Source organism: Folsomia candida, unplaced genomic scaffold (genome assembly GCF_002217175.1).
Source record: "Folsomia candida strain VU population unplaced genomic scaffold, ASM221717v1 Fcan01_Sc004, whole genome shotgun sequence".
Taxonomy (NCBI): Eukaryota; Metazoa; Arthropoda; class Collembola; order Entomobryomorpha; family Isotomidae; genus Folsomia; species Folsomia candida.
In genome coordinates this window covers 10,261,326-10,288,914 of record NW_019091196.1, presented here as the reverse complement: position 1 = coordinate 10,288,914, position 27,589 = coordinate 10,261,326, and the positions used below count along the sequence as shown (strand labels likewise).

General features: G+C 41.9%; 11 protein-coding genes and 1 long non-coding RNA gene across 13 annotated transcripts; 6 read left to right on the top strand and 6 right to left on the bottom strand.

The window, feature by feature from the left end:
- Positions 1-159: 159 nt before the first annotated feature.
- LOC110849124 lies at positions 160-3,645 on the top strand. Its single transcript, XM_035851047.1, has 10 exons — positions 160-310; positions 368-652; positions 739-1,051; positions 1,111-1,265; positions 1,327-1,405; positions 1,696-1,877; positions 2,104-2,353; positions 2,429-2,512; positions 2,617-3,261; positions 3,350-3,645. The coding sequence occupies exons 6-10, from the start codon at positions 1,777-1,779 to the stop codon at positions 3,356-3,358; spliced, it is 1,089 nt and encodes a 362-aa protein (XP_035706940.1). The 5' UTR covers positions 160-310; positions 368-652; positions 739-1,051; positions 1,111-1,265; positions 1,327-1,405; positions 1,696-1,776; the 3' UTR covers positions 3,359-3,645.
- A 155-nt stretch (positions 3,646-3,800) lies between these two features.
- LOC118435283 lies at positions 3,801-4,643 on the top strand. Its single transcript, XM_035851052.1, has 2 exons — positions 3,801-4,022; positions 4,138-4,643. The coding sequence occupies exons 1-2, from the start codon at positions 4,011-4,013 to the stop codon at positions 4,564-4,566; spliced, it is 441 nt and encodes a 146-aa protein (XP_035706945.1). The 5' UTR covers positions 3,801-4,010; the 3' UTR covers positions 4,567-4,643.
- Positions 4,644-4,805: 162 nt separating this feature from the next.
- Positions 4,806-6,601, bottom strand: LOC110848708 (mediator of RNA polymerase II transcription subunit 15). The gene is made up of 3 exons (XM_022095986.2): positions 6,472-6,601; positions 6,265-6,389; positions 4,806-5,978 (listed from the first exon to the last, which is right to left on the bottom strand). The coding sequence occupies exons 1-3, from the start codon at positions 6,523-6,525 to the stop codon at positions 4,883-4,885; spliced, it is 1,275 nt and encodes a 424-aa protein (XP_021951678.1). The 5' UTR covers positions 6,526-6,601; the 3' UTR covers positions 4,806-4,882.
- A 192-nt stretch (positions 6,602-6,793) lies between these two features.
- LOC110849123 (unconventional myosin-Ib) lies at positions 6,794-8,566 on the bottom strand. Its single transcript, XM_022096499.2, has 8 exons — positions 8,500-8,566; positions 8,195-8,431; positions 8,078-8,136; positions 7,945-8,020; positions 7,773-7,885; positions 7,561-7,684; positions 7,082-7,497; positions 6,794-6,974 (listed from the first exon to the last, which is right to left on the bottom strand). Exons 2-8 carry the CDS (start codon positions 8,327-8,329, stop codon positions 6,842-6,844), a joined length of 1,056 nt encoding a protein of 351 aa, XP_021952191.1. The 5' UTR covers positions 8,330-8,431; positions 8,500-8,566; the 3' UTR covers positions 6,794-6,841.
- Positions 8,562-11,464, bottom strand: LOC110849474 (unconventional myosin IC-like). Its single transcript, XM_035851039.1, has 8 exons — positions 11,202-11,464; positions 10,995-11,128; positions 10,876-10,933; positions 10,580-10,814; positions 10,402-10,518; positions 10,212-10,342; positions 9,523-10,133; positions 8,562-9,089 (listed from the first exon to the last, which is right to left on the bottom strand). Exons 1-8 carry the CDS (start codon positions 11,427-11,429, stop codon positions 8,855-8,857), a joined length of 1,749 nt encoding a protein of 582 aa, XP_035706932.1. The 5' UTR covers positions 11,430-11,464; the 3' UTR covers positions 8,562-8,854.
- Positions 11,465-11,557: 93 nt separating this feature from the next.
- On the bottom strand, positions 11,558-13,145 carry LOC110849458 (endoplasmic reticulum-Golgi intermediate compartment protein 1). The gene is made up of 7 exons (XM_035851049.1): positions 13,105-13,145; positions 12,742-12,900; positions 12,568-12,665; positions 12,367-12,498; positions 12,111-12,290; positions 11,920-12,053; positions 11,558-11,778 (listed from the first exon to the last, which is right to left on the bottom strand). The coding sequence occupies exons 2-7, from the start codon at positions 12,894-12,896 to the stop codon at positions 11,596-11,598; spliced, it is 882 nt and encodes a 293-aa protein (XP_035706942.1). The 5' UTR covers positions 12,897-12,900; positions 13,105-13,145; the 3' UTR covers positions 11,558-11,595.
- A 14-nt stretch (positions 13,146-13,159) lies between these two features.
- LOC110849456 lies at positions 13,160-15,419 on the top strand. Its single transcript, XM_022096868.2, has 5 exons — positions 13,160-13,471; positions 13,572-13,949; positions 14,014-14,109; positions 14,285-14,774; positions 14,840-15,419. Exons 2-5 carry the CDS (start codon positions 13,859-13,861, stop codon positions 15,174-15,176), a joined length of 1,014 nt encoding a protein of 337 aa, XP_021952560.1. The 5' UTR covers positions 13,160-13,471; positions 13,572-13,858; the 3' UTR covers positions 15,177-15,419.
- LOC110849469 (cyclin-dependent kinase 2-associated protein 1) lies at positions 13,276-13,699 on the top strand. The gene is made up of 2 exons (XM_022096881.2): positions 13,276-13,471; positions 13,572-13,699. Exons 1-2 carry the CDS (start codon positions 13,276-13,278, stop codon positions 13,697-13,699), a joined length of 324 nt encoding a protein of 107 aa, XP_021952573.1.
- On the bottom strand, positions 15,209-21,868 carry LOC110849440 (neurexin-4). 2 transcript variants are annotated; one of them, XM_022096845.2, is made up of 15 exons: positions 21,727-21,868; positions 21,547-21,642; positions 21,262-21,458; positions 20,505-20,646; positions 19,712-20,436; positions 19,428-19,650; positions 19,101-19,365; positions 18,808-19,012; positions 18,432-18,751; positions 18,171-18,376; positions 17,788-18,094; positions 17,204-17,541; positions 16,958-17,137; positions 16,464-16,808; positions 15,209-16,071 (listed from the first exon to the last, which is right to left on the bottom strand). In XM_022096845.2, exons 1-15 carry the CDS (start codon positions 21,788-21,790, stop codon positions 15,737-15,739), a joined length of 3,948 nt encoding a protein of 1,315 aa, XP_021952537.1. In that variant the 5' UTR covers positions 21,791-21,868; the 3' UTR covers positions 15,209-15,736. The 2 variants fall into 2 exon arrangements, with proteins under 2 accessions (XP_021952537.1, XP_021952536.1); XM_022096844.2 differs by lacking the exon at positions 21,262-21,458 and adding an exon at positions 20,722-20,945.
- LOC110849454 (phosphoribosyl pyrophosphate synthase-associated protein 2) lies at positions 21,839-23,705 on the top strand. Its single transcript, XM_022096863.2, has 7 exons — positions 21,839-22,054; positions 22,119-22,171; positions 22,283-22,453; positions 22,517-22,840; positions 22,944-23,120; positions 23,211-23,333; positions 23,444-23,705. Exons 1-7 carry the CDS (start codon positions 21,981-21,983, stop codon positions 23,662-23,664), a joined length of 1,143 nt encoding a protein of 380 aa, XP_021952555.1. The 5' UTR covers positions 21,839-21,980; the 3' UTR covers positions 23,665-23,705.
- LOC118435284 lies at positions 23,444-25,889 on the bottom strand. The gene is made up of 2 exons (XR_004834652.1): positions 24,080-25,889; positions 23,444-23,634 (listed from the first exon to the last, which is right to left on the bottom strand). It is a non-coding gene; the product is annotated as an uncharacterized LOC118435284 (long non-coding RNA).
- Positions 25,890-25,903: 14 nt separating this feature from the next.
- LOC110849462 (mRNA decay activator protein ZFP36L1) lies at positions 25,904-27,490 on the top strand. Its single transcript, XM_022096873.2, has 5 exons — positions 25,904-26,151; positions 26,389-26,474; positions 26,729-26,874; positions 27,020-27,147; positions 27,220-27,490. The coding sequence occupies exons 1-5, from the start codon at positions 26,059-26,061 to the stop codon at positions 27,433-27,435; spliced, it is 669 nt and encodes a 222-aa protein (XP_021952565.1). The 5' UTR covers positions 25,904-26,058; the 3' UTR covers positions 27,436-27,490.
- Positions 27,491-27,589: the final 99 nt, after the last annotated feature.

The following is a 27,589-nucleotide window of genomic DNA, read 5'->3' as shown; positions in this document are numbered from 1 at the left end:
TTGGGGGGGGGGATTTTTATGTTTCCATGGAAATTTTTTCTGGGGAAGTTGAGATTTTTTTTTTAATGTGAGAAATTCTTAATTAAATTTTTAATTATTAAAAAAAATCGTTTCTTAGGTGAGGAAAAATTATTTAAAAAATAAAAAAATCCTTAGGTGAGTTCCCATGGAAATAAAAAAATCTTGGCATGAAAAAAACCCAAACCACTGCAGTCTCTCTTAGACACAACTGCAGCTGCACAAACACAACCCAGGGCTGGGCACAAAAAACCACACACAGTAATCACACACGATGTAAAACCAAATGGAGGTAATATCACCATAGAAACTCTAAAAAAAATAAATTACTAACTTTAAATCTCCATAGAAACACCCCCTGGAACTCTCATCATCACCATCGGACCCCACCCACACCCACCACTCCCCTCCTCCCCCCATAACCCCCATCTCCTCCTGACCACAGCCCTCCCCCCTCCCACCAGCTTTATTCCTACTCCAATTTCCCCATAAATCTCCCAAAATCGCACTTTTCCCAATTATCCAACGTTCAAAATTTATTCCAAGTCGATTCCGAGGAGGATGAAGAATTTCCACAAAAAAACCAAGTCAAACATCTGAATCACAATCAGCTGGAGAGCGTTAAGAGGAGGGGGTCAGTTCTGTTGCCATGGCAACCGCTTGTTAAATTTACTATTTCTGTTTCCATGACAACCGATAATTAAAAAAAATAATTTCCAGCACCTTCACCCTCCAATCCACGACATCCAAACCCACAACCTACAAGCTCTCCCCACTGCTCCAAAAAGGCTCGGAAATCGCCTACGAAGAGTTCCTCGACTCGATCGCCTTTCTCGGTCGGATTTTGTTCATCTACGTCCCTCGAATTTTAACGTTTCTATGGAAATCTCTAAAAGAATTGGGCTTAGCTGGATTCCACTTTATAAACATTTTGATCGGGTTAAAAACCACGAAGGTGACGGATCTGGAGAAGAAAATCCACTTTGAAAGATGCAAATTTTTAGTGGCAGAGTTGCGGGTGGGGGGTGGGAAGGTTAGGATTTTTAAGGTGGTTGCCATGGCGACGAATAATAAAAAAATAAATACTTGCAGACGACGCTGCACCCCCTGGCGCGCTACATCCAGCACCAGATCGCCAAGAGCAAAAAGGAGCGGATTTTACTGCTGAATAATCAGAAGCCGCCGCCGATTCCGTACAAGTTTTTTACGCCAAAGGGCTTGGAGGTGGATTTGTCCTTGTTTGACAGGTTGGATTAAAGAATATTTGTTGCCATGGGAACCAGGTGATTATTGGTTTTTTTTTGGTAGGTCGCTGTTCACGAGGATCACGCCGATTTTGGGGAAAATATTGGAAAAGACTAATAAGACGGACTCTTGGTTTTTGCAGGTGGGTGGGATTTTGTGATGAATTTTGGCGTGCTAAATTTTGTGCTAAATTTGTGCCAATTCTACGCCAATTTTTTAGCACGCCAATTTTTGTGTCAATTTTTGTGTTAAATCTGTGCCATTTTTGGCGTGCTGATTTTTCACGTGCTAAATTTGTGCTAAATTTTTGTGCTAAATTTTGGCACGCCAATCTTTGTGCCAATTTTTCACATTCCAATTTTCGCATGCATTTTGGCATGCTAATTTTCTGTAAATTCGCCACCTAAAAAAAAATTAAAACTGTTCCCATAGCAACGCGAGCGGATCGTGTGTTCCCTCGGCACGGACAAATCCTTCGAATTCGAAGCCAATCAGCAAATCCACCAGGAATACATGACACGACTCGTCAACGAGATCTTCAAACACGGTCAGGAGCTGGACAATTTAGATCACTTGCTAGTGGAGCAAGTGGGCGTTTGGAGCTGTTTGAGATGGTGAGAAGTAGTTGCCATGGAAATTGGGGATTCTTTTTGTTGCCATGGAAATTTTTTAAAAATCTCCATGGAAACTCTAATGTCCATGGCAATTGAAAATTCTATTAAATCTTAGCATAAGGTGTATCGCAGAGTATGTGTGAAAAAAATATGTCAAAAAATATGTAAAATTCTATTTAAAATCCCCATGGAAACTAAAAAAATCCTTATTTATTAACCCCCACAGCTGCCTCGACGCGCTTCACAATTCGCACCTCCCCGCCCACATCCAGCAAGAGCTCAAGAAAATAAAAAACTCCTCCCCCCTGTTGTCACGTGACGAGGTGTGGTTACGCGAACAGGAAAAACGCGTTGTCATGGAATTTTACGAAAGAAATAAATTCACCGCTCACGAAATCGCGTTGGAAGAATTGAGGAAAAAATCCCTGTTTCAAGCGAGTTATTTCGTCTCCAGGGATTTGTACTTTTTGAGAGAGGTATTTTTTTCACTGTTTCCATGGAGATTTTTTTTTAATTGTTGCCATGGAAACTTAATTTATAAAAATTATTAGACCGCCCCAATTCTGGAAAAGGAATTAAGTCGCCAACGGCAACCGTGTAAAGTTTACGAGTGGAAAGTTGCCTATAAAGATGAGGTGAAATTACCAATTAAAAATATTACCAATTAAAAAATTACCAATTAAAAAAATTACCAATTAAAAAATTACCAATTAAAAAATACCAATTAAAATCCCCCTAGCCACTCTTCACCACCACCAGCTCAACAATCTTCCACCGATTATTCTCCACTTTAATTTACCGTTACCTAGCAACCTTACTCACCCTCCTTTACTACTCCCTCCAAAAAATCCCCCTGGACTCCCCCTATTCCTACCAAGTCCTGTATAAAAAAACCCACTCCTCCCCCACGTCAAAACCCCACCGGACCCTCCACAGCGAACTCTTCCGCACCTGGCGCCTCGTTTCCAAGGAGAGATCAAAATATTTATCAAGTTTACACACAAAAAAAATAAACAGTCGTCATGGAAACTTTATTAATTTCACAATTTTACAAAGATTAGAAAACTTGGGAAACTTGTTTAAATGGTATTTCTACGGCGTTGCCATGACGATATTTTGGACTGTGATTTATAGTTTTGCAATTTTAGTGATTAATTTATCGTGTTTGGTTGTCGTGGTTACGTGCGTTTTGTGGCCGATGGTTTATTGCCTGGGTTACCATGGTTTTTGTGTTTTAGTTAAAGATTTGGATGGGGATGAGTATTATGGGTATTTTCCGGTGGGGAAGTTTCTATGGGTCGTGGGGGTTAGTGGGGTTAAGATTGCGGGAGGGGTGTGGTTTTACTGGTGGGGTGCCCCCTGGGGGGTGTGGTCGTGTTTTTGGGTGAGTTTCCATGGTTTTTTAATCGATAATTTTAATTGGTAATTTTTTAATCCCTATTTTTAATTGGTATTAATTACTAATTCCACAGTCTCCCTGACGACCTACTTAATCCGCCTTGGCTACGACTCGCTAATCTACAACCTCCTGATAAAAAAGCACGCCCGCGTTCCCATGGAAACCACCTCGCTCCTCGAGATCCTCCCAAAACAGCGTAAACTTTATAAAATTACGGAAAAACAAGCCTTGTTAATTTTACTCACAAAATTAGAGCTCGAAAAACTCACACATTTTCAAAACTCGACCCTCAAAAAATTAAACCAACCCATTTTCGAGTACGAAACCTTTTTCGAACAGTTTCTAAGCCCGTTTTCTTGTAATTTAAACTCAAATTTAAACGGTTTCTATAGAGATTTAGTTCGGGAAACGTTTTTAATTAAGGAGAAATTAGATTTTTTAATTGATCAGGAAAAATCTAAATTAAATTCGCTGATTTTACCGCGTGATTTTATAAAAATTACGAATTTTGATAATTTCTGTTGCCAGGGCGTTGCCATGGTTACCAGGTTTTATAAGGATTTAATTGGGGAGTACAAGTTGGATCGGGGGGGATTTTTCGGGGGGAAGGGGTTGGAATTTAATGATTGGGAGGGGCTGTTTTTGAATCTCGTGGGGGAAGTGTTCGGGATGCGGGTGCTGTTTGGGAATAGTGGGGGGGATTGTGGGGGGATGAAGATTTTATCCTGGTCAAGATGGATCAGCAGGTACGGGGAATTTTATTTCCATGGTTACCAATTTTAAAAATAAAATAATTTCCATGGTTACCAATTTTTATTACTAAATATCCATGGTTACCAATTAAAAAATTAAATTAAACAGATCCCATCGCCATGGATACCCTCTTCAGACCTAATCCACCCCCTGACAAAGCAATTTAGCTTAACCCGCACCGAGTACGAGTTGCACCCGCCGTACGTCACCATGGAAACCTTTTCGCCCTTCGTCCATCCCGATTATCACCATAGAGATTTGTTATTAAATCCGTTGCCATTGTTACATCCTGTCGTCATAGCAACGCTGATTTTAAATCGGGAGGAGGATCTTGTGGATTTGGGGGATGTCGCCGTGAGGGCCGTGGTCGCGGTGATGGAGGAGGCCGGGCCGGCTAGGGTTTTGGGCAGGGGGGAGGTGATTGAGGTGGGGTTTGGGAGTGAGGGGAGTGGGAGTGAGAGTGAGGGGGAGAGTGGGAGTGGTGAGGGGGAGGAGGAAATTGTGATGAATAATAGTTACCTTGGAACTAGTGTTTAAATTGTTGTTATGGTTTTTTTTTGTATTTTTTTATAGGAAATAAATTGTTTTTGGAAGGTGTTTCCATGGATTAATTATTTCGTTTCCATGGATTTAATTAGTGATTAAAAATTAGCGATTTAAAAAAATAATGAAAGACGGACAGACACGACGACTGCATACAGCATAAGCCCCGCATCGGGTAAAAAAACCCTGTCTCGGGCCACGCGAAGTAGTATGCAAAATCAACAATCGAAAAATTTCAACAAAATACACAAAATTTATTCATAAATTTACTAAATTAAATGGCACACTTAATCTCCATGGCAACGCTTTATTAAACCCCCCTTAACCTCTCCACATCCTTGTCCCCATTATTACTATCCGAATTATCCTTATAATTTAACCCGTCATCCTCATAAAAAGTGTTCAACTGCTCGGGAGTCAGCCCCCTGTTAAATCGGGCCCCTCCCCCACCGTTAATTTGCGTATTTGGAAAATAAACCTTTCCTCGTGACGATGGCAACGGATCTTGAGATCTTTTTTCTTGTTGTTGAACGGCCGTTGAGTAGGAAACGGGGGGCACGGAGATAAACTCGAAAGTGGGGGTTTTTATGTGGGAGGGGATTTGCTGATGTTGATGGGGGGAGGGAATTGTATAGATTTGTTGCCTTGGAAACTGTTGTTGCTGTGGGCGTGATGAGGTTAATTGGTAGTTTTGTTGTTGTTGTTGTTGGTAGTTTTGTTGTTGCGTTTCGAAATCGTTAGTGTTGAATTGGTAAATTATTGGGGGTGGGGTGGGTTTTTGTGGGGTGGTGGCAGGGGGTGCGGTGGGGGCGGCGGTTTGGGGGGTGCTGGGTGTGGTTGGAGCAACACTGGGTGTGGTTTGTGGTTGTTGTTGTTGCACAACTTGTTGCCGTGGTGGCTGCCTCACAATTTCCTGTTGTTGCACAATTTCCGGTTGTTGTTGCTGTGGTTGCTGCACAACTTCCTGTTGCTCCCCCCCCAACAACACCTTAAACTCCCCCCCATTTTCCATCGCATAAAGTTCATTCAACTGATCCTGCGTGATTTCAATCACCTGCGAATCCCCAATTTTTTTACTCTTCAACTTCCCCGTTGCCAGTAATTTCTCAATCTGATCCGATTCTAATTCAACCACTTTTGGTTGCTGTGGCAATTTATTCTTTACGATTTTTCTACGTCTCTGCTGCTGTGGTTGTGGTTGCTGAGGTTTGGTTTCCGTGACAACCGTCGATCCTTTATTTTTATTAAAATACTCTTTAAAACTGTTAAAAGCTGTTTGAACTAATTCCGAGTTGTTCCCCCCCGGTTGCTGTGGCAACTCGAAATCGTCAAGGTTTATGTTTTCCTCCCCGTCGAAACCCACGGTGAGGACTTGGGTTTTCAGACCGGTCTTTGGGTCGATGTTGCTGTGGGATTGATTTAATTTAGATTTAAAAAAATTGTGGAAATAATCACCAATTAAAATTAATGATATATATGGATTTAAATTAGATTAAATTTCATGGAATTAATTAATTAGCAATTAAAAATTGTCATGCAACTTAATTTCCATGGGAATTAATCACCAATTAAAAAATCTGGGGATTTAATTGGGGACTAAATTTCATGGGAATTAATCAAGAATTTAAAAAATCATGGAAATTAATCACTATGGAAATTTAATCACCAATTAAAAAATCATAAAATAATCACCTATTAATCGGCGTCAGCTTAACGTTCCCCAGCAAACTGCTCAAATCTAATTGAGATTCGTCAAACCCCAAGGATTTCGGATCCACGAGTTCCACCCCAGGGGGGAGATTGTGCTTTACGGGGGGCTATATTATCCAAAAATAAATTATAATTTCCATGACAACCAAAAACCAATTTCCATGACAACTTCAAAAAATCGCAACTTACCCCCTGGCAACTGACGACCCCCACCATGACAACAAACAAAACCCACAGCAGCATAATAACCTCGCTTGACAACGACTTTAATTCAACTGAATCGTCGCATCAGTAAAAATTTGAAAGCAAGAATCGTCTTCCTCTTCTTCCTTATTAATTTCGTTGCCATGACAACCAAAGGAGATGATGATGATGATGACATAACTTTTCTCTCTCTCTATAGAGATGCGAAATTTGCATAATACACTTTCACAAAAAAAGTGATGCGCGTTGCCATAGCGATTATTCAACACATATGAAATAATTTGCAAAAACTGGTTTGTAAACTTTCTAAAATTTATGGAAGTGTTTTATTTTGACTTTGAATTTTTTTCCATGGTTACAACCAAAATTCCATTTTATTTATTTTCTTCTTTATTTTTACTTGATTGGGGGGGATTAATTCCAGGGTTTTTATTGTCTGGGGGATGAACTTTATCGTTGTGGGGGTGGAGTGGAAGGTGGCGAGGAACCTGCAAAAAAAATTAGTGAATTATTGGTTGTCATGGAAATTATTTTGTAAAAATTAGTTGTCATGGAAATAATTTTAAAAAAACCAAGTAACCATGGAAACACTTACTCATTGGAAAAAACGACCCTCAACATCTCGGCCCCCAACTTCTCTCCATGGCAATTATTCAACGAATGATTCCCGAAATTCCTGCAAAAATTCCCACAAACGAGCACAATCTTCGTGACCATTTCGATTAAATGGCACGTATGAAAAATCAGATCCCCTCCCGTGTTGTTTCCATCGTAATCAACTTTATCTCCTGAATTTAAATTATTCGAACAAATGCAGCTATTTCTCGGCATGGTTTCCATGGCAACCTCCTCGTCACTATGATCGATTTGAAACACGCAGAAATCGTCGTTCAGCGTTGACATGGTGATTTGTTTTAAGGAATTTGGGTGGATTTTGTATTTTATCGAGAGCGTGCGGGGGTCCAGAAGGAGGATGGCGGTTGTCGTGGTTACGAGGACTGTGGGGATGAGCTGTGGGGTTTATGAAATAATTAAATTTGGTTGCCATGGCAACGGAATTTACTAAGAAAATACCTTCCCACTGCTCCTGGCGACTTTGTTTATTAAATCGGCAAACACGATGGGGCTCGAGTCCATCCGACGCCATTGAGAATTTTGACGCAGGCGGATGTAGTCCCCGAGGAAGGGGTGCGTTATGCTGCAATTTATTTTATTTTATTATTTGGTTGCCATGGAAACTAAACTTATTATTAGGTTGCCATGGAAACAGAATTTAGAAATCAAACCTCCTCTCATAGGACTCCTTTTCACCCTTGAAAATCTCGCTCGCCGTGGATTTTTCATTGAGCCGGAGCCGGTCCGACGGGTGGTTGTCAAGGCAACGGCGGTACTGGCGGCACTGCATTTTTAAATTAATTTAGTTGCCATGGAAACAATTTCGAAATTTTTAAAACTCACCCTCCACCGATGAAAGAGAATCTTAAGGAGCGAGTTGGTCTCTTGCAAATACGAGGGCACGTGCGGCCAGCTTTTGCTATTTCCATGGAAACGAATTAATTTATTTTCGTAATTTAATAACTTATTAAATTACCTCACTGGTGACGTTAATCGCGTAACCTCTGTGGTTAATTGGCGGAGGTACAAGAGTCGCTATGGAGATTTTTTCAATTAATTTCCATGGAAACTAATCATAAAATAATTCCTATACCTTCCACTGAATGTAACACCTTTGGATCGCATTTACAGATTTCCGCATCAATTTTAATTCCCTAATTTTCCGCACTTTTCTCGATTTCAAATATTTCCGCCAAAACTTAGCGATTAAAATCTGCGCCGTTGTCATGGCAACGAATTTTTTCCGGATTCTATAGCAACGGAATGTTTTTTGGATTAGCAAGGCCAGGTCGTCAAGGCGCTCGGTGCGGTACGTTTCCAGGGAGATTAACTGGGGATTAAAAATTAGGGATTAAAAAAATTATCGTCATGGCAACAATTTTTATAAAAAAAACTTACAATCTCCTCCCTTTTCAAAAAAATGCCCCCCCTCCCCACGACGAAATCCCTCCCCCCACGAAGCACAAATCCCCCATCAACGTGCAAACATTAAATTTGTCGTCATGGCAACCAGCACAATTTGGCCAAGTTTTTAAACTTAACAATTTATATCTCCTTAGAAACTGATTAAAATTAAATCTCTTCACGTGGCAAAACTTGTAAACTTTGTAATAATCTAGGATTCTATGGTAATTTAATTGGTATTTGACAAAAGAGGGTTCGATAATTGTTAAATTCGTGGAGGGTTTTATGCAGCGGACGTATTTCAAGTGGGTTCGGGTCAGTTGGGTGAGAAGGTGGTTTAATTGGAGTTTCACTTGGGGGAGGTTCGGGAGTAGTTTGGGGGAGGGGGTTGTGGAGGGGGTGGGGTTGGGGGAGGAGTAGAGGGAGGAGAGCAGGGGGTTCGTGGAGGTTGAGAGGATCTGGAGGAGAGAGGGGGCAGGGTGTCGGGGGGGTTGTGGGTGTAGAAATTTGTTATTTTTTTGGGGTGCTGTGACTTATGGGGGGATGTGGTGGGGGTGTTGTTGCCATGGTGACGTGGTGGGAGTCTGTAATTACAAATTACCAATTAATATCAATTAAAAATTAGCGATTAAAAAATACCAAATGAAAATTGCAAATTAATACCAATTAAAACTCACAAAAAATATCACTTAAAACCCATTACTATGGGATTATTAGTGATTAAAATTATGGATTAAAATTACCAATTAATACAAAAAATTGGGGTTAGAAATTGGGGATTATTGTCAATTAAGAAACCCCAATTAGAATCCACAAAAACCCACCAATTAAAACCCACCAATTACCTGATAAAACTCAACTCAAAAATAAAAAATAAAATTCGCGATTAATACCAATTAAAAATTAGCGATTAAAAATTAGGGATTAAAAAATGCAAATTAAAACCAAATAAAAATTAGGGATTAAAACCCACCAATTAAAAATTACCAATTAATACCAATTAAAACCCACAATTACCTGATAAAACTCAACTCCCCATCATCCCCATCCCCCTTGTGACCCCACCCCCCACTATTTTCAATCAGCGGCCCCTCCACCCAATCCAACCACTCCCCCACGGCCCCACCCCCTGAGGTATCAATCCAAATCCACTCCAGCCCATCCCTGACCCACTCCTCCTGATGCAACCTCAACCTCACATCCACCAAACACATTTGCACCTTTTCATTCACATAATTCACGATGAAATTCTCAAAATTCGTGTTTCCATGGAAATCCGTGAATCCCGTGAAATCCAATAATTTCAAAGAAAATGACTTATCCCCTTTGGAAACAATTCCCAGTTTCCTTGACAACCACGAAAATAATCTCGTGTAAATGTTCTGCATCAGCGCGATTAAAATCCTCGAAGGGTTCGGAAGCGATGTGATGTTCGGAATTATGTTTTGAGTGACTTGCAAAAGGTTCGAGATTATTTCGGAGGAGTTTTGTGGGCCGTAATTTATCGTGGTGGCTTCCGAGCCGTCGAGATTCGTTGTCATGGTGATGGTGGTGTTGCCTAGGTGGAGGATCGAGGAGAGGATTTGGAGCAGGGAGGTGAATTCAAGGGGGGTCAGGGGGAGGGTTTTCTGTGGGGGGAATTGGTGATTAATTAATTGGTGATTAATATTTTAATTAGTGATTAATTTTAATTAGTGATTAATTACTTTCAAAAACTGAAAGGCCTGTTCCTGGTTACTAAGCAACCCGTTGCTATAGGGATATAAATTTCCATAGTTTTTATTGACGAGTTTGAGTAATTTATAGTTGTCCGGGTTACGAAGGAGGTTGAGGGATTCTATAAAATCATAACAAAAATTATTTTCCGTTCCCATGGCAACCATGACGACGACTCACTGAGCACACCCCCTTCACAGCCCCCGACGAGAATGTAAAAAATGTGAAAATTTTGACAGTTTATTGCTTCATTGGAAGTATTGTAGTTTCCACAGAGACGCCACTTCTCCAGGTGGTCTGCAAATACAGTTTCCATGGAAATTAATTTTTAAAAACCGTTCCCATGGAAACTACTTACAGCACTCGAACCCCGCCCCCTGAACCTCCCCTCGAAAGTCAAATTCCAAATTAATCAGCTTGACAAATCTCGTGGAGTCCGTTTCCATGGCACCCCCGAAATAATTTAGCACCAAATTGTGATTAAATATTTGTTCAATTTTTTCATTGTGGTTGCCAAGGAAACGCAAATAATCCAAGGCGTGGAAATAATTTGTCGACTTTCCGGAGCCGGATTCCCCACTGAAGAGGAGCGTCTATAATTTCAATTTAATTAGTTTAATTACAATTAAATTGTAATTAACTCTGATGTGAGACCTGTGATTTGCAGAGACTAGAAAGGCCATCGTGGATTGCGCAGTTTATTGTGCTGTAACTATGGCAACGAGGTTTTTAATTTTCCACATGGCAACAATTAAAATTAAAAAAAAATTTACATGTGCGGCGGAGGTGTGGTGAGTTCCTCGTTTCCATGGAATAATTTCGCATAAATCTCCTTGACAACGGTCGAGTAAATCGCCAACGGCTTGTTCGGATTCACAAATAAGAGCAGATTTCGACCTATGGAAGTCTATCAAAAAAATTCAATTTAGAATTTAATTCAGTAACCATGGCAACCAAAAAAAAATAAATCCACCACGTACATAACAAATATCGGAGCAGAACCGCTTGACCAAATTCCCCACGAGGACCTGGCTCGTAACGATCAAGTCACAATTTCCGAGCACAAGAAAATCCCTCACCCCGACGTTATCCAATTCCCTTAGCAACTCTAATTTCTCTCGAGTCTGACATGATTTATTTCGTATTTTATTGCTGCTCATTTTATGGTACTGGTTGCTATGGAAACCCTTATTTAATAACTTACACATTTTTTATAAACATTATTTATTGCTTTTCAAACAGTTTCTATAGTTTTTCTTTTATTATTTTTTCTAAAATTATAAAATGCGCATGCGCCACGGAGTGAAAAGTGTGAAAGTGGTGAAAGTTCCATGGAAACGGAGTAGATGGAGTTTTTATTTTATTTCAAAATTGTCATGACAACTTGTTGAGTTCGAATTTCTTATAAAATTCAGTCATTGAGAATAAAATCCCGTCAATCATCGAGGCGATGGTGAAGACGCCGCCGATTATCGCGCAGAGCAGCGTCGTGAAGTGGTAGGGGTTCGTCGTCTTGGGGGTGTATTTCACTGTCAAGGGGGAGACGTCGTAGCGGAACTGTGGAATTAATTTAATTTTTTAGTTTCCATGACAACTTGAACGCTTATTTCCATGGAAATTTTATTTTTTGTTTCCATGGAAATTAAATTTAGTATCCATAGAAATAAAAATAAATCCCCATGGAAACCTCCGACTCACCCAAATCGCGGGACTCGACCCCCTCCCCAAAAACGACCGATAAGCATACGTGTATTGATAAGAGATTGTCCTTTTCGACCCCGCCTCGTAAATCGTGGGCACTATTTTCATGATGTAGTCATGGGAACTGAGACCTATTTTTACAGAAATTAAAATTATTTCCATGGAAACAATTCGTAACCTAACCTAACCCATTAATTTATGCTCATCATCCTCCCCGTCGATGCTCCTCCCCACGTTTTCCAAGGGGTTAAAAGTCCCGGGCGTGTCCACCAAAATCCGGTCCCCGAACCGGACCTGCCGGATTTTGTGGGAAAAATCTGGGTTCGAGGGTTGCCTAGCAGCGGAGTGGGTCGAAATGTGGAAGTTGCCTGTTGGTTACGGAATTTTTATTTTTTATGGTTACCATGGTGATTAAATTAGTTGCCATGGCAACGAGCAACCCACCTGGAACCTTGTTTATTTGAAAAGTTGAGTGGAATCTGCATCCATTCCCAGAATTTAGCGGAGTTTTTTCCGTGTTGTCAACGAAACCGACCTCGTGACGGCCCAGGTCGTCTTGGATGTCCACGCCGAGGTCTATAATTTTAGTTGTCATGGTTACTAAAAATTAATTTCTATGGCAACGAAAACTTTAAAAAGACTCACATTCACACTTAAGATTGGGCAACTCAATGTCTATGGAAACGGGGATCCGGTCCGTCGTCTCCGCCGTGGTCGGGTTGTCAACGTAGACTTGCGATATGCTAAAAAAATTGAAAATTAAAATTAATAATTAGTTGCTATGGAAATAAAAAAAGTAACCATGGAAACGCTCATTACATCTCCACCCTGAGGAACCCGGCCAGCTCGGAGCAGAAAAGGACGAAAATGACGACGACGCAGGCGATGGAAATTATGGCGCCGGCGAGGGTGGGTTGAGTCAGGTCCTTGGGGACTTTTCGGTAAATGTCCAGCCGGCGGAGGTCGAACGTCATGTTGCTATGGAAATTTTGGATTTTTAAGAATCTATGGAAACTAAGGTTTAATTTCTATGGAAACTCAATTTTAATTTCTATGGAAATTTTCCTAGAAAGCTTATCCAATTTTTTTTGTTTCTAAGGGAGCTGGAAAATTTCCATGGAAATTTATAAATTATAAATTAAAAAATCCCTATGGAAACGAAATTTTGACAGCTTTCCCGACTCTGAGTCCAAAAATTCAAATCCCCGGATTCCCACCCTGAAAACTCACCAAACTTTTCTCTCTTTTTCACTTCACTGTTGGCTGTGCGTGTCCCACTCCGATTGGGTCGTCACGGAAACAATAAAACCAAAAACAATAGAAATTAAAAAACAATGCCCAATTGAGAACAAAATGGACGACCGCCTTCCAACTCTGCTCCCACCATCCGGCGCACCCACGTTTCTTACACCTAGCGCTCCTTCATCGTCAAGGCAACAATATCAACAATTCCTGGATGTTGAAGAGTTCCAGCAATTGTCAAAAATCGCCAATTCTCAACAGCAAACGAGCAAATATGCTCAGTTACTCGCGGTTATTGAGGAGATGGGTGAGTTTTTATTTTTATTTTTTGGTTGTCATGGTAACTGGATTATAAATTTGTTGCCATGGAAACTAATAAATAAATCCCCATGGAAACTAATCCCTAGGCCGCGACGTCCGCCCCACCTACGCCGGTTCCAAGTCGAGCCAGGAACGTTTAAAGCGCTCAATTGTTCACGCGAGGATTTTGGTTCGAGAGTGCCTCATGGAAACTGAGCGATCCGGGAGGCAGTGAAAAACTTTCTTTCAGTTTTCTCTAAAAAACGTTTCAGTTTTCTAAATTTTTAGCAGTTTCCATAGTTTTTAAAAAAGTTTCCATAGTTTCTAGTTTTAAAATTCCACGATATTCCCTCTGCGAGTTTCCATAGTTTCTATAAAAAAAATAAAAATCACCATGGAAACGATAATAGAAGAAGACCTCCCGATGCAGGTGGACTGCATCCAATGGCACCCCACCTCCGACGAAATCATGGCCGTGGGGGCGTGTGAGTTTTTTATTATTTATTTTTTTGAGTAATTAATTCTAAAGAGTAACCATGGCAACTCTAGATCAACTCTCTCCAACGACGACGGACACGAGGATCGGGCGGCTTTATGTTATTCAACTAACTCCGAATGTTCCAGGGGGGTTTTCCGTCGTGTTGGGTGAGTGGGTTTTTGGGCTGTGCTGATTTTGTGCTAATTTTTGGCGTGCCAATTTTTATGCCAATTTTTTGTGCCAATTCTACGTAAATTTTTTGGCGTGCCAATTTCCTCTGCCAAAATTTTAGCACGCCAATTTTTTCTGCCAATTTCCATGCCAATTCCTAAAATTCCACAGAATACGAAACCCCCGGCGGGGTCCTGGACTTTAAATTCAGCCCCTACCCCACCCCCACTCCCCACTCCCCCACCCCTTTGGCCCTCGCCACCTCCACTGGCCTCTACACCTTCACCCTCCAAATAACCCCAACCTTCACCCTCACCCCGCTAATAACCATGGAAACCACGGCAATGTGCCTCTATCTCCAGTGGATCTCTCCCGTGTCGCTAATTTTCTCCGACGGGGACGGCTGCATCAATCTCCTTGACACCGAACTCACCACAGAAACTCCAATGCACCTAAGAAAAAGAAAAAAGCTCCACGAAGCATTAACCTGGATTTGTCACTATAGCAACGAACAGGATGTGCTCTATGCGGGCTGCGACGATGGGAAATTTAATGCGGTGAAATTGGAGAATTTATCAAAGGAGGAGTTGCACTGGGTCAAGAAGTTTGAGGTGGGCGTGACGAGCATAGCGACCAGGGAAGATATTGTCTCAATTGGGGGGTGAGTTTTCATAGCAACCATTAAATTAGTAACCATGACAACAAAAATTAACTCTGTAACCATAGGTACGACGACACCTTGCGCCTCTACAAACTCTCAAACACCCCCAAACCCACCCTCACCCCACTGACCTCTCTAAACCTCCAGGGCGCAGTTTGGCGGACTTTTATCCTGCCCAGTTTCCATGGCAACGCTTGGACCTTCGTCGTTTCCACGGCGAGGAAGGGGATTAAATTTTTGGAATATGATTTAGACTCCAAATCGCTAAGTCTAATTTCCGAGGAGATGAAATACGAGGGTTTTTTGGCGTATGGATTGGATGTGCGAATCGAAGATAAAAGATTAAAAATCGCCAGTGGGTATTTTGATAACAACGTTATCCATGCTTTCTATTGGGGGTAGGCATTTATTATAAATAATTTCCAAAGGGGGTATTCATTTACTATAAAAATTTTGTCATTTATTAAAAATTTTCTAAAAGGGGTGTACAAAAAACACTTAAATAGATTTATAGTGGCCATTTATCACTATTAGAGAGAGGAGGCGTGAATACCCCTAATACCGGGATACAAAATTTTTGTATTTATAATTAAAGCTCTAAAATGTTAATGTTTGATTGATTAATAAAGCACTTTTTTCTACGTTTCTATGGTTATTTTCGTGGTATTTAAATATTTATATATATAGAATTTGACTTATAATAGGGAGATTCATTTAGGAGGTGCCACAGGTGAGCACCCCTATTACACACTAGTTAAGTACGTGATTTCACTCAACAATTAAGTACACACATCGAGTCTAAAAAGGGTATACAAAAGTTTAATAAATATAAAAAGGAGATTCATTTAAATACTAAAGTCATGGCTGCAAAGATTCTTGGTGAATACCCCTATTGATTAAAATTCTCCATATCCACAAGCGTATATAAAATCTCTAAAAAAATCCCACCCACGTGAATACCCCTAAATAAACCACTCCCTCTTGACCCCCACCTTCACCCCCGCCACGCCCCTCACAACGGCCTCATCCGCCCCATCACTGCCCAAGGCCCCCTCATCCTCCTGGGTCAAATATTGTCCTTTATACAACCCCACCTGCCTTCCTATTAAAATCACGATCAAAATTATTAACAAGAACAGCAATGCTAAAATTCCCCCTAAAATCGCGGATTGGATCGTGGAAGAGTTGTAAATGGCACGGAGCTTGTCCTCGTCGAGCTTCGGGAGGGGCCGGGACTCGGGGATTTCAGGGGGGTGCGTCACGGGTTCCACGGAGCAGAAGTCTTCGATTAGGGTGGCTGCGGAATAAGGAATTGTTATTAGGGGTATTCATGATTATTTTAGTGATTTTTTAGGGGGGGCGTTCAGGCGGTGTGTCAGAGAATTTACGTGGTAAATTTGCAATTTTTATCCATTTTCTGACGCAGTGTGTGAACGTTCCCCGCAAAAAACAATTTTATAATTTTAGGGGGCGTTCACACACTACGTCAACGGATTTAGCTATTCCACCGCCAATTTTACTACCATTTCCCACTCACGTAACAAGTGAACGCCCCCCTTTTCCAATTTTTAGGCGTTTTTTAAAAATTTGTTCACACGTTACGTCAACGAATCTACACACAAAACTCCCAATTTTTTCTCTATTTCCGACACGCCACATGAACGCCCCCCCCCACCCACTAATTAATACCTGGATAACTATAAATAGTACTCGGCCGATCCTCCTGAAAATAGTATTTCAGCGGATACTGATCATCAAACTCCACCCTCGAGATGCACCCAATGAAGCCCTCCCGCATGGACTCGTTCTTCCCGATGTACAAATATTCGATATTGTTAAACTGCGCATCCGCCGAGTTCTTGACGTCAAAATGGTAAATTTTTGGCTCGAGATTGTCCACTTTCATTATTAGCTTCGTTCCAGAATCCAAGCGGGTGATTTGCACGTCGTGGTACTGACCCGTGGCGAAGTTCTGGTCCGGGAAGATCAGTTCTTGGCGTTCGAAGCCAAAGTCGAAGACCAGGCGGAGGTGGCCTATGTTTTATTTCATTAGGGGTGTTCAAGAAAAATATTTTTTTACATTAGGGGTACTCACGAAAAATTAAAAAAAAAATTCCCGTAATTTCCACCCAAAAAAAATTATAAACTCCCTCGTGAATACCCCCAATATCAAAATTACTAACCAGAATTGGACACCATCAACGTCAAATACTCCCCCGTCTTGTTACTCGAGAGCCCCACGAGAAACCCCTTTGGCTCCGTGGTTGTAAACCCGACCCTCAATTTCTCCGCAATCGTGGACTTGTAACTCCCTCGGAATTCCATTTTTACATAAGAGTTGGAAGCCAGGTTTATCCCGATTTCTATAGTAACAAAAATAAAATAGGAACTCCACGGCAAAGGGTTAAATAAATTTAAAAAACCCGCACCATCCGCGCATATCGGCCCCTTAAAAGCAGTGAACCGACAATCGCAGGTGTACTTATCGTAACCTTCTTCACAGGTCCCATTGTTCAAACACGGTCCACTGCCGCATTTTCCGAAACATCCCAGTCCAACCCCGTAAGGTTGCAGCTCTCCGGCCTGTTTCAAGTCGAACATTAACCCGTTGACCAGGAGGGACCGGATGCATCCAACGTAGCCGTCACGTGATTCGATGGTGGCGCCGAGATATAGGTCAGAGGTGAGGTAAATGTTCCGCTGGGGTCCGGGGGGCTGGAGGATCGAAGAGGTTTGGGAGCCGTCAAGGACGATGCGGAGTTGTTTTCTAGGGGAATTTATTTGGGAAATTAATAATATTGTGACGTAGTGTGTGGGGGGTCCTTAGATAAATTTAAGGATAGGGGGGCGTTCAGAGATTACGTGGGAAAATGTGGTCCCATCGTCTAAACTCGAGCGGGGCACTCACTTTTCTAACGACGTAATGTGTGAAGGTCCCCTCATAAAACCCACAAAAATTAGCAAAAGGGGGCCGTCCACACACTACGTCAAAATAATTGACTTAAAAACTGACCTATTCTTCTCCACCTGCACCGAGTGCCACTGGTCGTCCGCCAGACTCCCCGTGACCACAACATTGACTCCCAAAGGCCCGCTCCCCGCCTCCACCTGAAATTTCACTAAATTCCCATTGATGATTTCTAGTTTGAGAAAATCCGTGGGCCCCTTTGCGTGGAGGAGGACGGCGTTCTGGGTCGTCGTTTTGAACTCGAGGTAAATGTCCCAGGAGTGGGTGGACAAAATGTTCGTGCCGTACTGGTCGAGGGGGAACTGGAGGGTCGCGTCGGCAAGGCGGAAGGTTATTGGGGTGGAGAAGAGGGCTAGGGAATTAAGAGTTCGCTTAGCCCGAGTTATGGTTTTTGGAAAAATATTTTAACTTCGGCTGGCCCGACTCACCATCTCCGGTGCAGACCAACGGGCCCAGGGTAAATTTAGCCTGCTTATCATCCGAAACCGTCCCCGTGTCCCCCACCCTGATCGCCCTAACAGGAAGATAAGTCATATCCGTCAACCACCCCTCATCCGATAACCACGTGTCCAGTCCTGAATCGCAATTACACCATTTCTCAGGGACTTCGCATTGCCCGAGGATTCCGCAGTCACTATTTATTTAAAAACAAAATTAGACGCACATCCACCCGGTTACGTAAGACCTACCATTTCATGCTCCCCAGCAACCCCCCAGCCCAGTAATCCATGGGCGTGTTTTGCCTGGAAACCCACCAAGTGCTCGGAGAAAACGACTCCATCAAACTAGGCGAGTTAAATAATCTCGAATTCCGACATTCATGACGTAACCACTGCCTACAAGTGAGGCTCCGATTGAGCAAAACTTCGATCTGGCCCCAGCCAGCGTCGTACTCGATTTCTTGGTTGAATGCCCCGTTTCCTTCGTAACCGTCGACTAAAACAGGGGTTTCCGAGTGGTGATGGAGGATAGTTTCCACCGTGTTGTCATGGTAGAATTGGCAGGTGACCTTTGGATTTATTCATTTAGAGTAAGTAAAATTAAACTAAATTAATAGTTCCTTACGGGAAAAGGCTCCAACGGCCCGCTGCCATCGATATCTATGGTGACCTCCCTCTTGATATCCCCAATGTTCCCATACCCCGTTTGCCGATAAGACTCGCAGCTCAGAGGGTACAACGGCATGTGACACGTCGCTCCGGTGTAATTCTCATCGCAAATACACTCAAACTCTTGGGAGGTTTGACGACAAACGGAACCATGTTCACACCTGTGGATAAGGTTTTTTTCCGGTTTTACGTGCTTTTTACATGGTAACTACTTCGCGTGGCCCGACTTAAAATTAAAAAAAAACTCACGGATTGGGATTACACCTGTCCAACATCTGACAAGAGTCCAACACGATCGCCGCCGTGGGCTTATCGAAATCTTGTGGATTCTGGAAATTCCCATCAATCGAGATCTGCCGCAGACAACCCACGTAGTTTATTGTAGTAGATTGCAAAGTCGATGTAGTAGGAGCTTGGATCCCAGTTGAGGTCGATAAGGCGTTCTTGGTCAGTTGGGAGTGGGCATTCGTGTCGATCTGGATCAGGGAGGAGTCAAGGGAGGACTCCGGGGTGCCTGTGGATTTAAAAATAATTAAAATCCACGGGCTTTTCACTAGTAAAATTTAAAATCCATACCCCCAAAATGGTACAACCCCCCGGTGTGGATCTTAATAAGCCTCGACGTCCTCACGACCCGCTCATCCACACTCAGCACGATAGAATTCGTCGTGATGCTAAAAATGACCCGATGCCAAAGTCCCTCGTTAAATAATTCGTTAGGGAAATTATCCAAAACCAGTCGAGGGGACGTGTCCGGCTGTTGCACTTCGATCAGGAATTTTGACTTTTCAAAGTATAACTAGAAAATTACAATAAAATATTAAAAAATAATTCCCAAAAAATAAAACCGAGTTGCTCACCTTGCAAAACCCCCTCGAGGTAAATTTATGATAGAAAACCACCCCAAAGTCCACCCAGGTCCGCATCTCAAAAGTGACATTTAAAGTTCCAATCCCCTCATACCCCTTGAGCTTTATAAAATTCTTAACATTCGTCTCCAGGAAACTCACCGGAACCACGGAACTCTCCGGACAATTAAAAAAAGTATTATTCTTGTAGAAACTCTCCTCCGTGTCACCATAGTAATTGTCCGGGGGGTTCTTCAACTTATCAATAACATTCGTGTCGTTTAAATAGAAGTTTTCCATACAGCCGGTGAAATTTTGACCAGTAACAAGGCCCGTGTCGGAAAAGGGGACCCCTCCAATATACAAAATTTTATCCAAGTCCAACTGATAGAAATCGCCCTTGATCACGGCTTTTACCTCCACGCGGTCCACCGTAAAAGAGAGTTGGTTTAAATAACGATCGATGATGACGTCGTGCCAGAGGTTGTCGTCCAGCAGGGAGCCGGCTGTTATCGAGGTCATCTGACCACCCCCGAGGTTTATGTTGAGGATTAGCCGGTTGTCGAGGAGTTGCAAAGCGAAGTAGTCGGACTGTGTGCCTTTGGAGTAGATTAATGTTCCATCAGGGGAGGTGGTTTTGAAGCGGAATTTTATCGTGTCCTTTCGAGAGGCGATCGGGTAGTGGGTTAGGTTTCGGTAGATTAGCGAAGAGGAGTTGAACGAGATGGTGGAGGGGGCTGTGTGGATTTAGAGAAAAGTGTGTGGTTAGTTGTGCCAATTCCCTGCCAATTTTTAGCACACTCACCATAATCACACCCATAGAGCTCCACCCTCAAAGAGATCCGCTCATGCCACCGCGTCGGGTTAATCCTCAAATACTGCGCGATGATCGGGGTCTGGAACTCGTTCGTAAACGGGGCGTCGGATTCCGTGTTCCCCGTGAATAACTAGAATTTTTACAAAATATTAGTTTCCATGACAACAAAAAATTCAAAAACCCAAGCAAAAAGCCAAGCCCCAACCTCCCTGGAGTCCCCACTGCCCACGCCCACAGCGGAGTTTCTAATCGCACTCCAGTTGTCCCCGTCTTGAGAGGTCTCTAAGGAATATTCCTGAACGAAATTCGGGCCCGACCCGAGGGTGGCGATGCGGTGGATTTTCTTGGGTTTTTTCAGATTAATTATGAGCCACTGGTTGTAGTTGGAGGTGGAGGGCGTCCAGGCCAAAGGGCGGGTGGTCGTGACGGCTGAGTGGGTTAAAGAGTTAAGCAGGGTAATGAAAGTTTTATTTTAGGGGTAGTCACGTCACCTTGGTATATATTTTTTTTAAAAAAAGTGACGTGACCACCCCGAAATAAGCATTTTATATACATAGAAATTTAATTACTCTGCAGAACCGTGAATACCCCTAATACAGCAAGAGTTTTAGAGCGGTCCCATTAAAAAATAAAGCTTGTACACCAATTATCTCCTACGCAACGTGAATATCCCTAATAAATCCTAAACAAATTATAGCCCCAAAAGCATAACCTCCTCCCCGCAAATAAAAACCATAAAAAAAACCTTATTGCTCCCATCGTTCTCCTTGTAAACCGAGTAGTCATAGAGATTCGTAGAAAAAGAAATGGTGTATTCTTTGATAAACTCTGAGATCGAGGGCCTCCCCTTGGTCGCGATCGCCGTGATGTTCTTTATCGATCGGAGGTCGATTTGGAGGTATTGCGAAAAGTCGGAGGAGCCGCTGGTCCAGCTTATCGTCGCTTTTTTTAAGTTAAATTTATGGGAATTGTAATTTACTTAAAATTAACAAAAAATCAACGGAAAAATTAATAAAAATTAAAAAATTACAGTCAAACTTGGCATGTTCCGGGCCCCGGCCGGGTAGTTTTGACGTGGCTGACAAGGTCACGTCCTGGTCCTGAATCAGCGGCCAGCTGCAGTAGTCTACGGATTTAAGTAGTGTTTAGTTGCCATGACGACTGAATTAATTATTTGTTTACAATGGCGACGTTGGAATTATTATCGTACCTTCGCTGTAAAAAAACCCCTGCGTCGTGGTTCCAAAAAGGAGCAAAATCAAAATCACCCTCATTTTATTAATTTTTCACTAAATCACAATTCGCACTAAAAATGACTCATTTTGTTATGATTTCTCTACTGACTGACTGATCGGGTGTTGGTGTTTCTCCAGCAGCAGCGGTTTGGCCAGCTCCGCGGGAATTTCAAATTTATTCCAAAATCTCACCCACAATCTTACTCGCAAAATAATAAAAGTGAAAAAGATGGACTCCTCCTCCTCGGAATTCATAATCCTCTCGGGAAACTCCCACCCGGAACTCGCCAACTCCGTCGCGGGGTATAATTTCTCTTTTAACACTTATCACCGATATTAATTAACCCTTTCCAACGTGTTTCTTTAGCCACCTCTCCATGCGCCTCGGGAACTGCGATGTTTATCATAAGTCCAATAGGGGTATGTGTTTTTTTTAAATTTTTTAAAAATATTAACCCCTCGACACGGTCTACAAGTTCTCTATAAATTCCAAAAAAAACACAAAATTAACCTTTTCACACGTATCCACAGAAACGATGGTCTCGATCCACTCCTCGGTCCGCGCAAAAGACGTCTACATAATCCAAACCGGACTAGACAACAATTCAATAATGGAAATGCTGATCCTCGCCTACGCCTGCAAAACCAGCTCGGCCAAGAAAATCGTCGGAGTCGTTCCTTATCTCCCTTACTCCAAACAGTGTAAATTCTTAATTTTAACCTAAATTAACCTCCCCATTGCCTAAAAAAATCTCTAATTTCCAGGCAAAATGCGCAAGCGGGGCTGCATCGTGACGAAACTCCTCGCAAAAATGATGTGCCGTGCGGGGTTCACCCACATCATCACGATGGACCTGCATTCTAAGGAAATCCAAGGATTTTTCGACATTCCCGTCGATAATTTGAGGGCCTCGCCGTTTTTGCTAAAGTATATTCAGGATAATATTCCGGAATATAGGACGGACGTGATTGTAGTCGCGAGGAATCCGGGCAGTGCTAAAAAGGCGACGTCCTACGCGGAGAGGTTAAGGGTCGGGATAGCTGTTATTCATGGGGAGGTTAAAGAATCAGAGGCGGATGAGGTGGATGGTGAGTTTTTGTATTTGGGGTATTCATGGCATTAAAAAAAATTACAAATGAATACCCCCAAATTTATTTAATTTTGGTAATTAATTTTTAAATAAATTTACAGGTCGCTACTCCCCCCCATTGCCCCTCCCCTCTGGTGGTAGTGTTAGTGGATCCGATCCCCCCTCTGAACCCCTCCGAAGACAATCCACAAGTATGAAATCCAGAATTATGGACATTAACGAGTCCGTCGTGGTTGGGATGCCCAGCGGGATCAGGAAAGAGAAGCCCCCTTTAACTGGTGAGTTTTTCTTTGTGTCGGGCTAGTCGAAGTTCAAAATTATTTAACCCATCGGGCCACGCGAAATAAAAAAAAATCCTTATCCACCAGTCGTGGGCGACGTCCGTGACAAGATCGCGATCATGGTCGATGACATGATTGACGACGCGAGGACGTTCATCTCCGCGGCGGAAGTCTTAAAAGAACAGGGAGCCAAGAAAGTCGTCATTTTGTGTGAGTTTTTAGGGTTTTATTAATAATGATTTTATGGAAATTCCTAAATTTACCATGGCGATTATCCTATTCTTTATTTATACGACCCTATAAATTAAAATAATTTGCAGGCACCCACGGTCTGATGTCCTCTGACGCCCCTTCTTTACTAGAATCCTCCCCCGTGGACCAAGTCGTCGTCACGAACACGGTTCCCCACGATACTCAAAAATTACAGTGTGTCAAGATCAAAACGGTGGATATTTCGATTTTGCTGGCGGAGGCGATTAGAAGGATCCATCACTCGGAGAGCATGAGTTTTCTGTTTAAAAATGTTACACAGGAGGATTAGAGGGAATAAATGGTTTTGGTGCGGTTTTTTTGTATGAAAAATGTGGAGCAAGATGATGAATTTTATTTAGGAAATCATGAATATTTGGGGGATTGTAAAAATTATGATTTTTTGGAAAAAAAATTTGGCTTCGAGCCTTACTCGGGCTAAGTGAAGGAAGTCGTTAAGGATTGAAACTTATAGAAATTAGCGACCCTTCGTGGTAATCGAAAGAGATAGCTTTCGTGGAGACGGTGACCAACGACTGGTTCTGGTCGATCATGTGGGTCTAACGCAAATTTCCCTATCTCAGTAATGGAGCCACCTTTTGGGACCTCGTGTTTATATAAATTGATATTAAATCGGCCAAATTTTTTTTTAAAAAATTGGCTCTGACCCTGACTCGGGCTAAGTGAAGGAAGCATTTGGGAATTACCTTCGCGGTAGTCGGACAAGATTTGTATGGAAAAATTTGACGACCGCATCGCATCTCAGCGGATCCCTACGGTCCCACTCTTCGTGGAGAAAACCTCGATGGCTGTGTGTGGTCACGGGTCAAGAAGCGTTGCCACCGGTACTGGTCGATCAATGAGCTAAAAACACGTGGTCCCCGGCCATCCACCATGCAAGGAAATCGTGGAGAATAATAATTATTTTACAATTTTACAATAATTGTAAAATAGTGATTCTGACTCGGGCTAAATGAAGAAAGTTGAAGGATTAATTTATAGGAACTATTGGCAGTTTATATATAGTGGATTTCTCATACGATGTTAAGAGAACTTTCCTGGAAAGAGACATGGTGACCAACGAGTGGTTGCAGATCAGGTGCTCAACGTTATTACCCTTCTGTGGCCTTTCAATTGGAGCGTTTGCGGCTACCCACGTTTGACTCTGGTCATGGAGTCATTTCTTTGTTGCAATTCTTGGCATTAAGTGATCTATTGCTCATGGTTTTATTGAACCCAACTAATCTTGGGAGGTGATAGGTTACTATAGCGATTTCACGGGGCAGTAGTCTTTAGTCAATAGCGTTTGTAACACGTTTGGAGCGTGTAGGCTTTAGCGTTGGATTTTAGAAATTGGGATTTTATAAAAATTGATTTTTAGCCCAGGTCGAGAACTTTGAGGTTGGCATGATTTTGTCAATCAATTTAAAAATATAAAAAAAATCAAGGAATCTAAAAAAATAAATTAGTTAAGCCGACTCGGGGCTTGTGTTGTCTCGTAGTTGTCCGTCTGTTGGGGATCGGTGATGAAAAAAACGTCGAAAATGCTAAAACGTGATGGACCTTTTATTATTTGGGGTTCTGTAAAAATATTTTTATTTGGCAAAAATTTGGCTCATCTGAGAAAATCAGGACTCGGGCTGAATCAGGTATTTGAGGAAGAAACGCGACCGCATCCCGGACGGAGAGAGCGGGAGGTCACCCATGGTATCCATGGCTGTGTGATGGTCCCGGGGTCATCTGGGCACTACAGCCTCCACTATATGAGACTTCCATCAGGGATCCCAACAGACTTGGACAAACCTGATAGAATTCAAACTTAAAAATGCCTTTAAACTCTAGCCATTCACGGTCTAATCTAATCGACGTCCTAGTTCATAGACGTCGGCTGCCCACTCTGGATAGCCATTTGAGACCCCTGTTTACTGAGTCCAAGCTACGCCCCCCCCCCTTTTTGACCATGTATAATGTCATAATTTTACATTTTTCCGGGAAAAAATGGAGATGGATAATACCACCCCGAGTAATTCATCAGAACCGCCTCGGATAAATTTGGCAAATCACCACTTGTTCTGAGCAAAAATGGCAAAACTTTTTAAAAAACTCAAAAAATAACCACTCGTCAATCACAAAAAAAATCATCAAAACTTTCATAACTCTCATTATTACTTAACTGAATGGCATAATATAACAACTCCACAAAACTCTCTCTTATTCTTCTCTCTCTCTAAATCCCCATGGCAACCAGAGAGAAAAAACTCTCACTCTAACAAAGAGAATGCAGCTTAGGGGACGTCCATATATTACGTCATCTTTTTAGTGAGTGGGTGGAAAATTATGACAATTATGAAATTTTTTTCCGTGTCAAAATTCACTATATTAAAATTCCATATGTATATGTTAGGTTGGTGTAAAAACACAAATGTTTGATGACGTAATATATGGACGGCCCCCCATCGCATGGCTCACACTCTCTACTCTACAGCATCGTTTTAGAGACTTGCATGAGTTTGCCAGTCGCACGTGAGACGTCGAGGAAGCCCGTCGGTAGTCGTCTCATCGTCTCTATCCTTTGTTTCTTTCTTTTTAGTTTTTTAAAATTTCATTATTTCCATAGCAACCTATACGCTGTGGTTATAAATGGATTATAAAAATAAATAAATAAATAGTATTTTTCATCGCAACCATGCCAACCAACAACTCGTCCCAATCTCCTCCATCCCAACACACGCTGGACGAAATTAATTTACTCAATTTCTATGGAAACTGCGTTGATAAGGTATATAATTTATAATTCTAATTTCCAAAAAAAACATCACCATGGCAACCAATGCGATTATTTAGCGAAACTTTCTCAAGGTCATGCTACTCTTAACTACTAACCCAATCCTCACTCTCTGCACACTAACTCGCACTTGCCAATCCTGTTCTCGTCTCTCTGGCTAAAAAAAAATTATATACGTAGTTTTATCCAGTAACCTTGACAACGTTTTTTCTCACACAAAATTCTTTGTAGGAGAAGAATTTGCAACAACTCTTGGTGAACCAACAGCAAAATTCATCCTCGTCCCAGTCCAGTCGGTACAAGACAGAGTTGTGCAGGTGAGAGACTATATGATGCCCCCGGATTTTTGGGTTTTATTTCCATGGAAATTTTTAAAAATCCGATAATGGTCTGAATTTTAAAATTTTCACTTTTTTCTCATAAGAAAAATGCATGCAAAAAGAAGTCTAATTTTAATGTGCAGACCATTAAATTTGGGTCTTGAAATTTAGCATTTCCATGGAAATTTCCTATTTCTAAAAAATATAATGAAACTAACGCCATGGAAACCACTCTGAAAATAAATTCACAGACCCTTCGAGGAGTTCAGCGTGTGCAAGTACGGGGACAAGTGCCAGTTTGCACATGGGTTGAAGGAATTGCGGAGTTTAAACAGGCATCCGAAATACAAGACGGAACTCTGCAGGACGTTTCACACCCTTGGATTGTGTCCCTATGGTCAGTTGCCAGGGATACTTTTTATTTTTTGTTGCCATGGGAATTTTAACTTTTTTTTCAATGTTTCCATGGAAATTTTAAATTTATTTTCAATGTTTCCATGGAAATATATTAATTTTTAAAATATCCCCCTGGGGAAACCTAGGCCACCGCTGCCACTTTGTCCACGAGGAGATCCACGACATAAATAAATTATTACTTGGCGACCAAAACCTCTTGGCAACGCTGCAACAACAACAGGTTTTAATCCAAGCCCTTCAACAACAGAGACAGGTATTTTTTCCATGGAAACTACATTTTAATTCCATGGAAACCATAAAAAATTAAAAAATCTCTCCCCTACAGCTCTGGACCACCCCTGGCACCACCCCCCCAAATCTCACCACACCCCCACTGCCCACACCCCCGGCCCCCCCACTCTACATCCTCGACACGTCCTCCTCCTCCTCAATGTCATCCTCCTCGGGAGGCTCCTCCCCCTCGTCGTCACAACAACAACTTCCCACTTCGCAACCTCAGCAAAATTTCTCTAATAGACTCCCCGTTTTTTGGAATTTTTAATAACTTATTTCTCTATGGCAACTATTTTATATTATTTTAAAAAATTATATTTTTTGGGGGCGTGGTTATGATCTTATATAAAATTATTCTGTATTTCTATGGTGACGGATTTCTAATAAATTAAATAATATATTTTTAAAAATAATAATAAAAA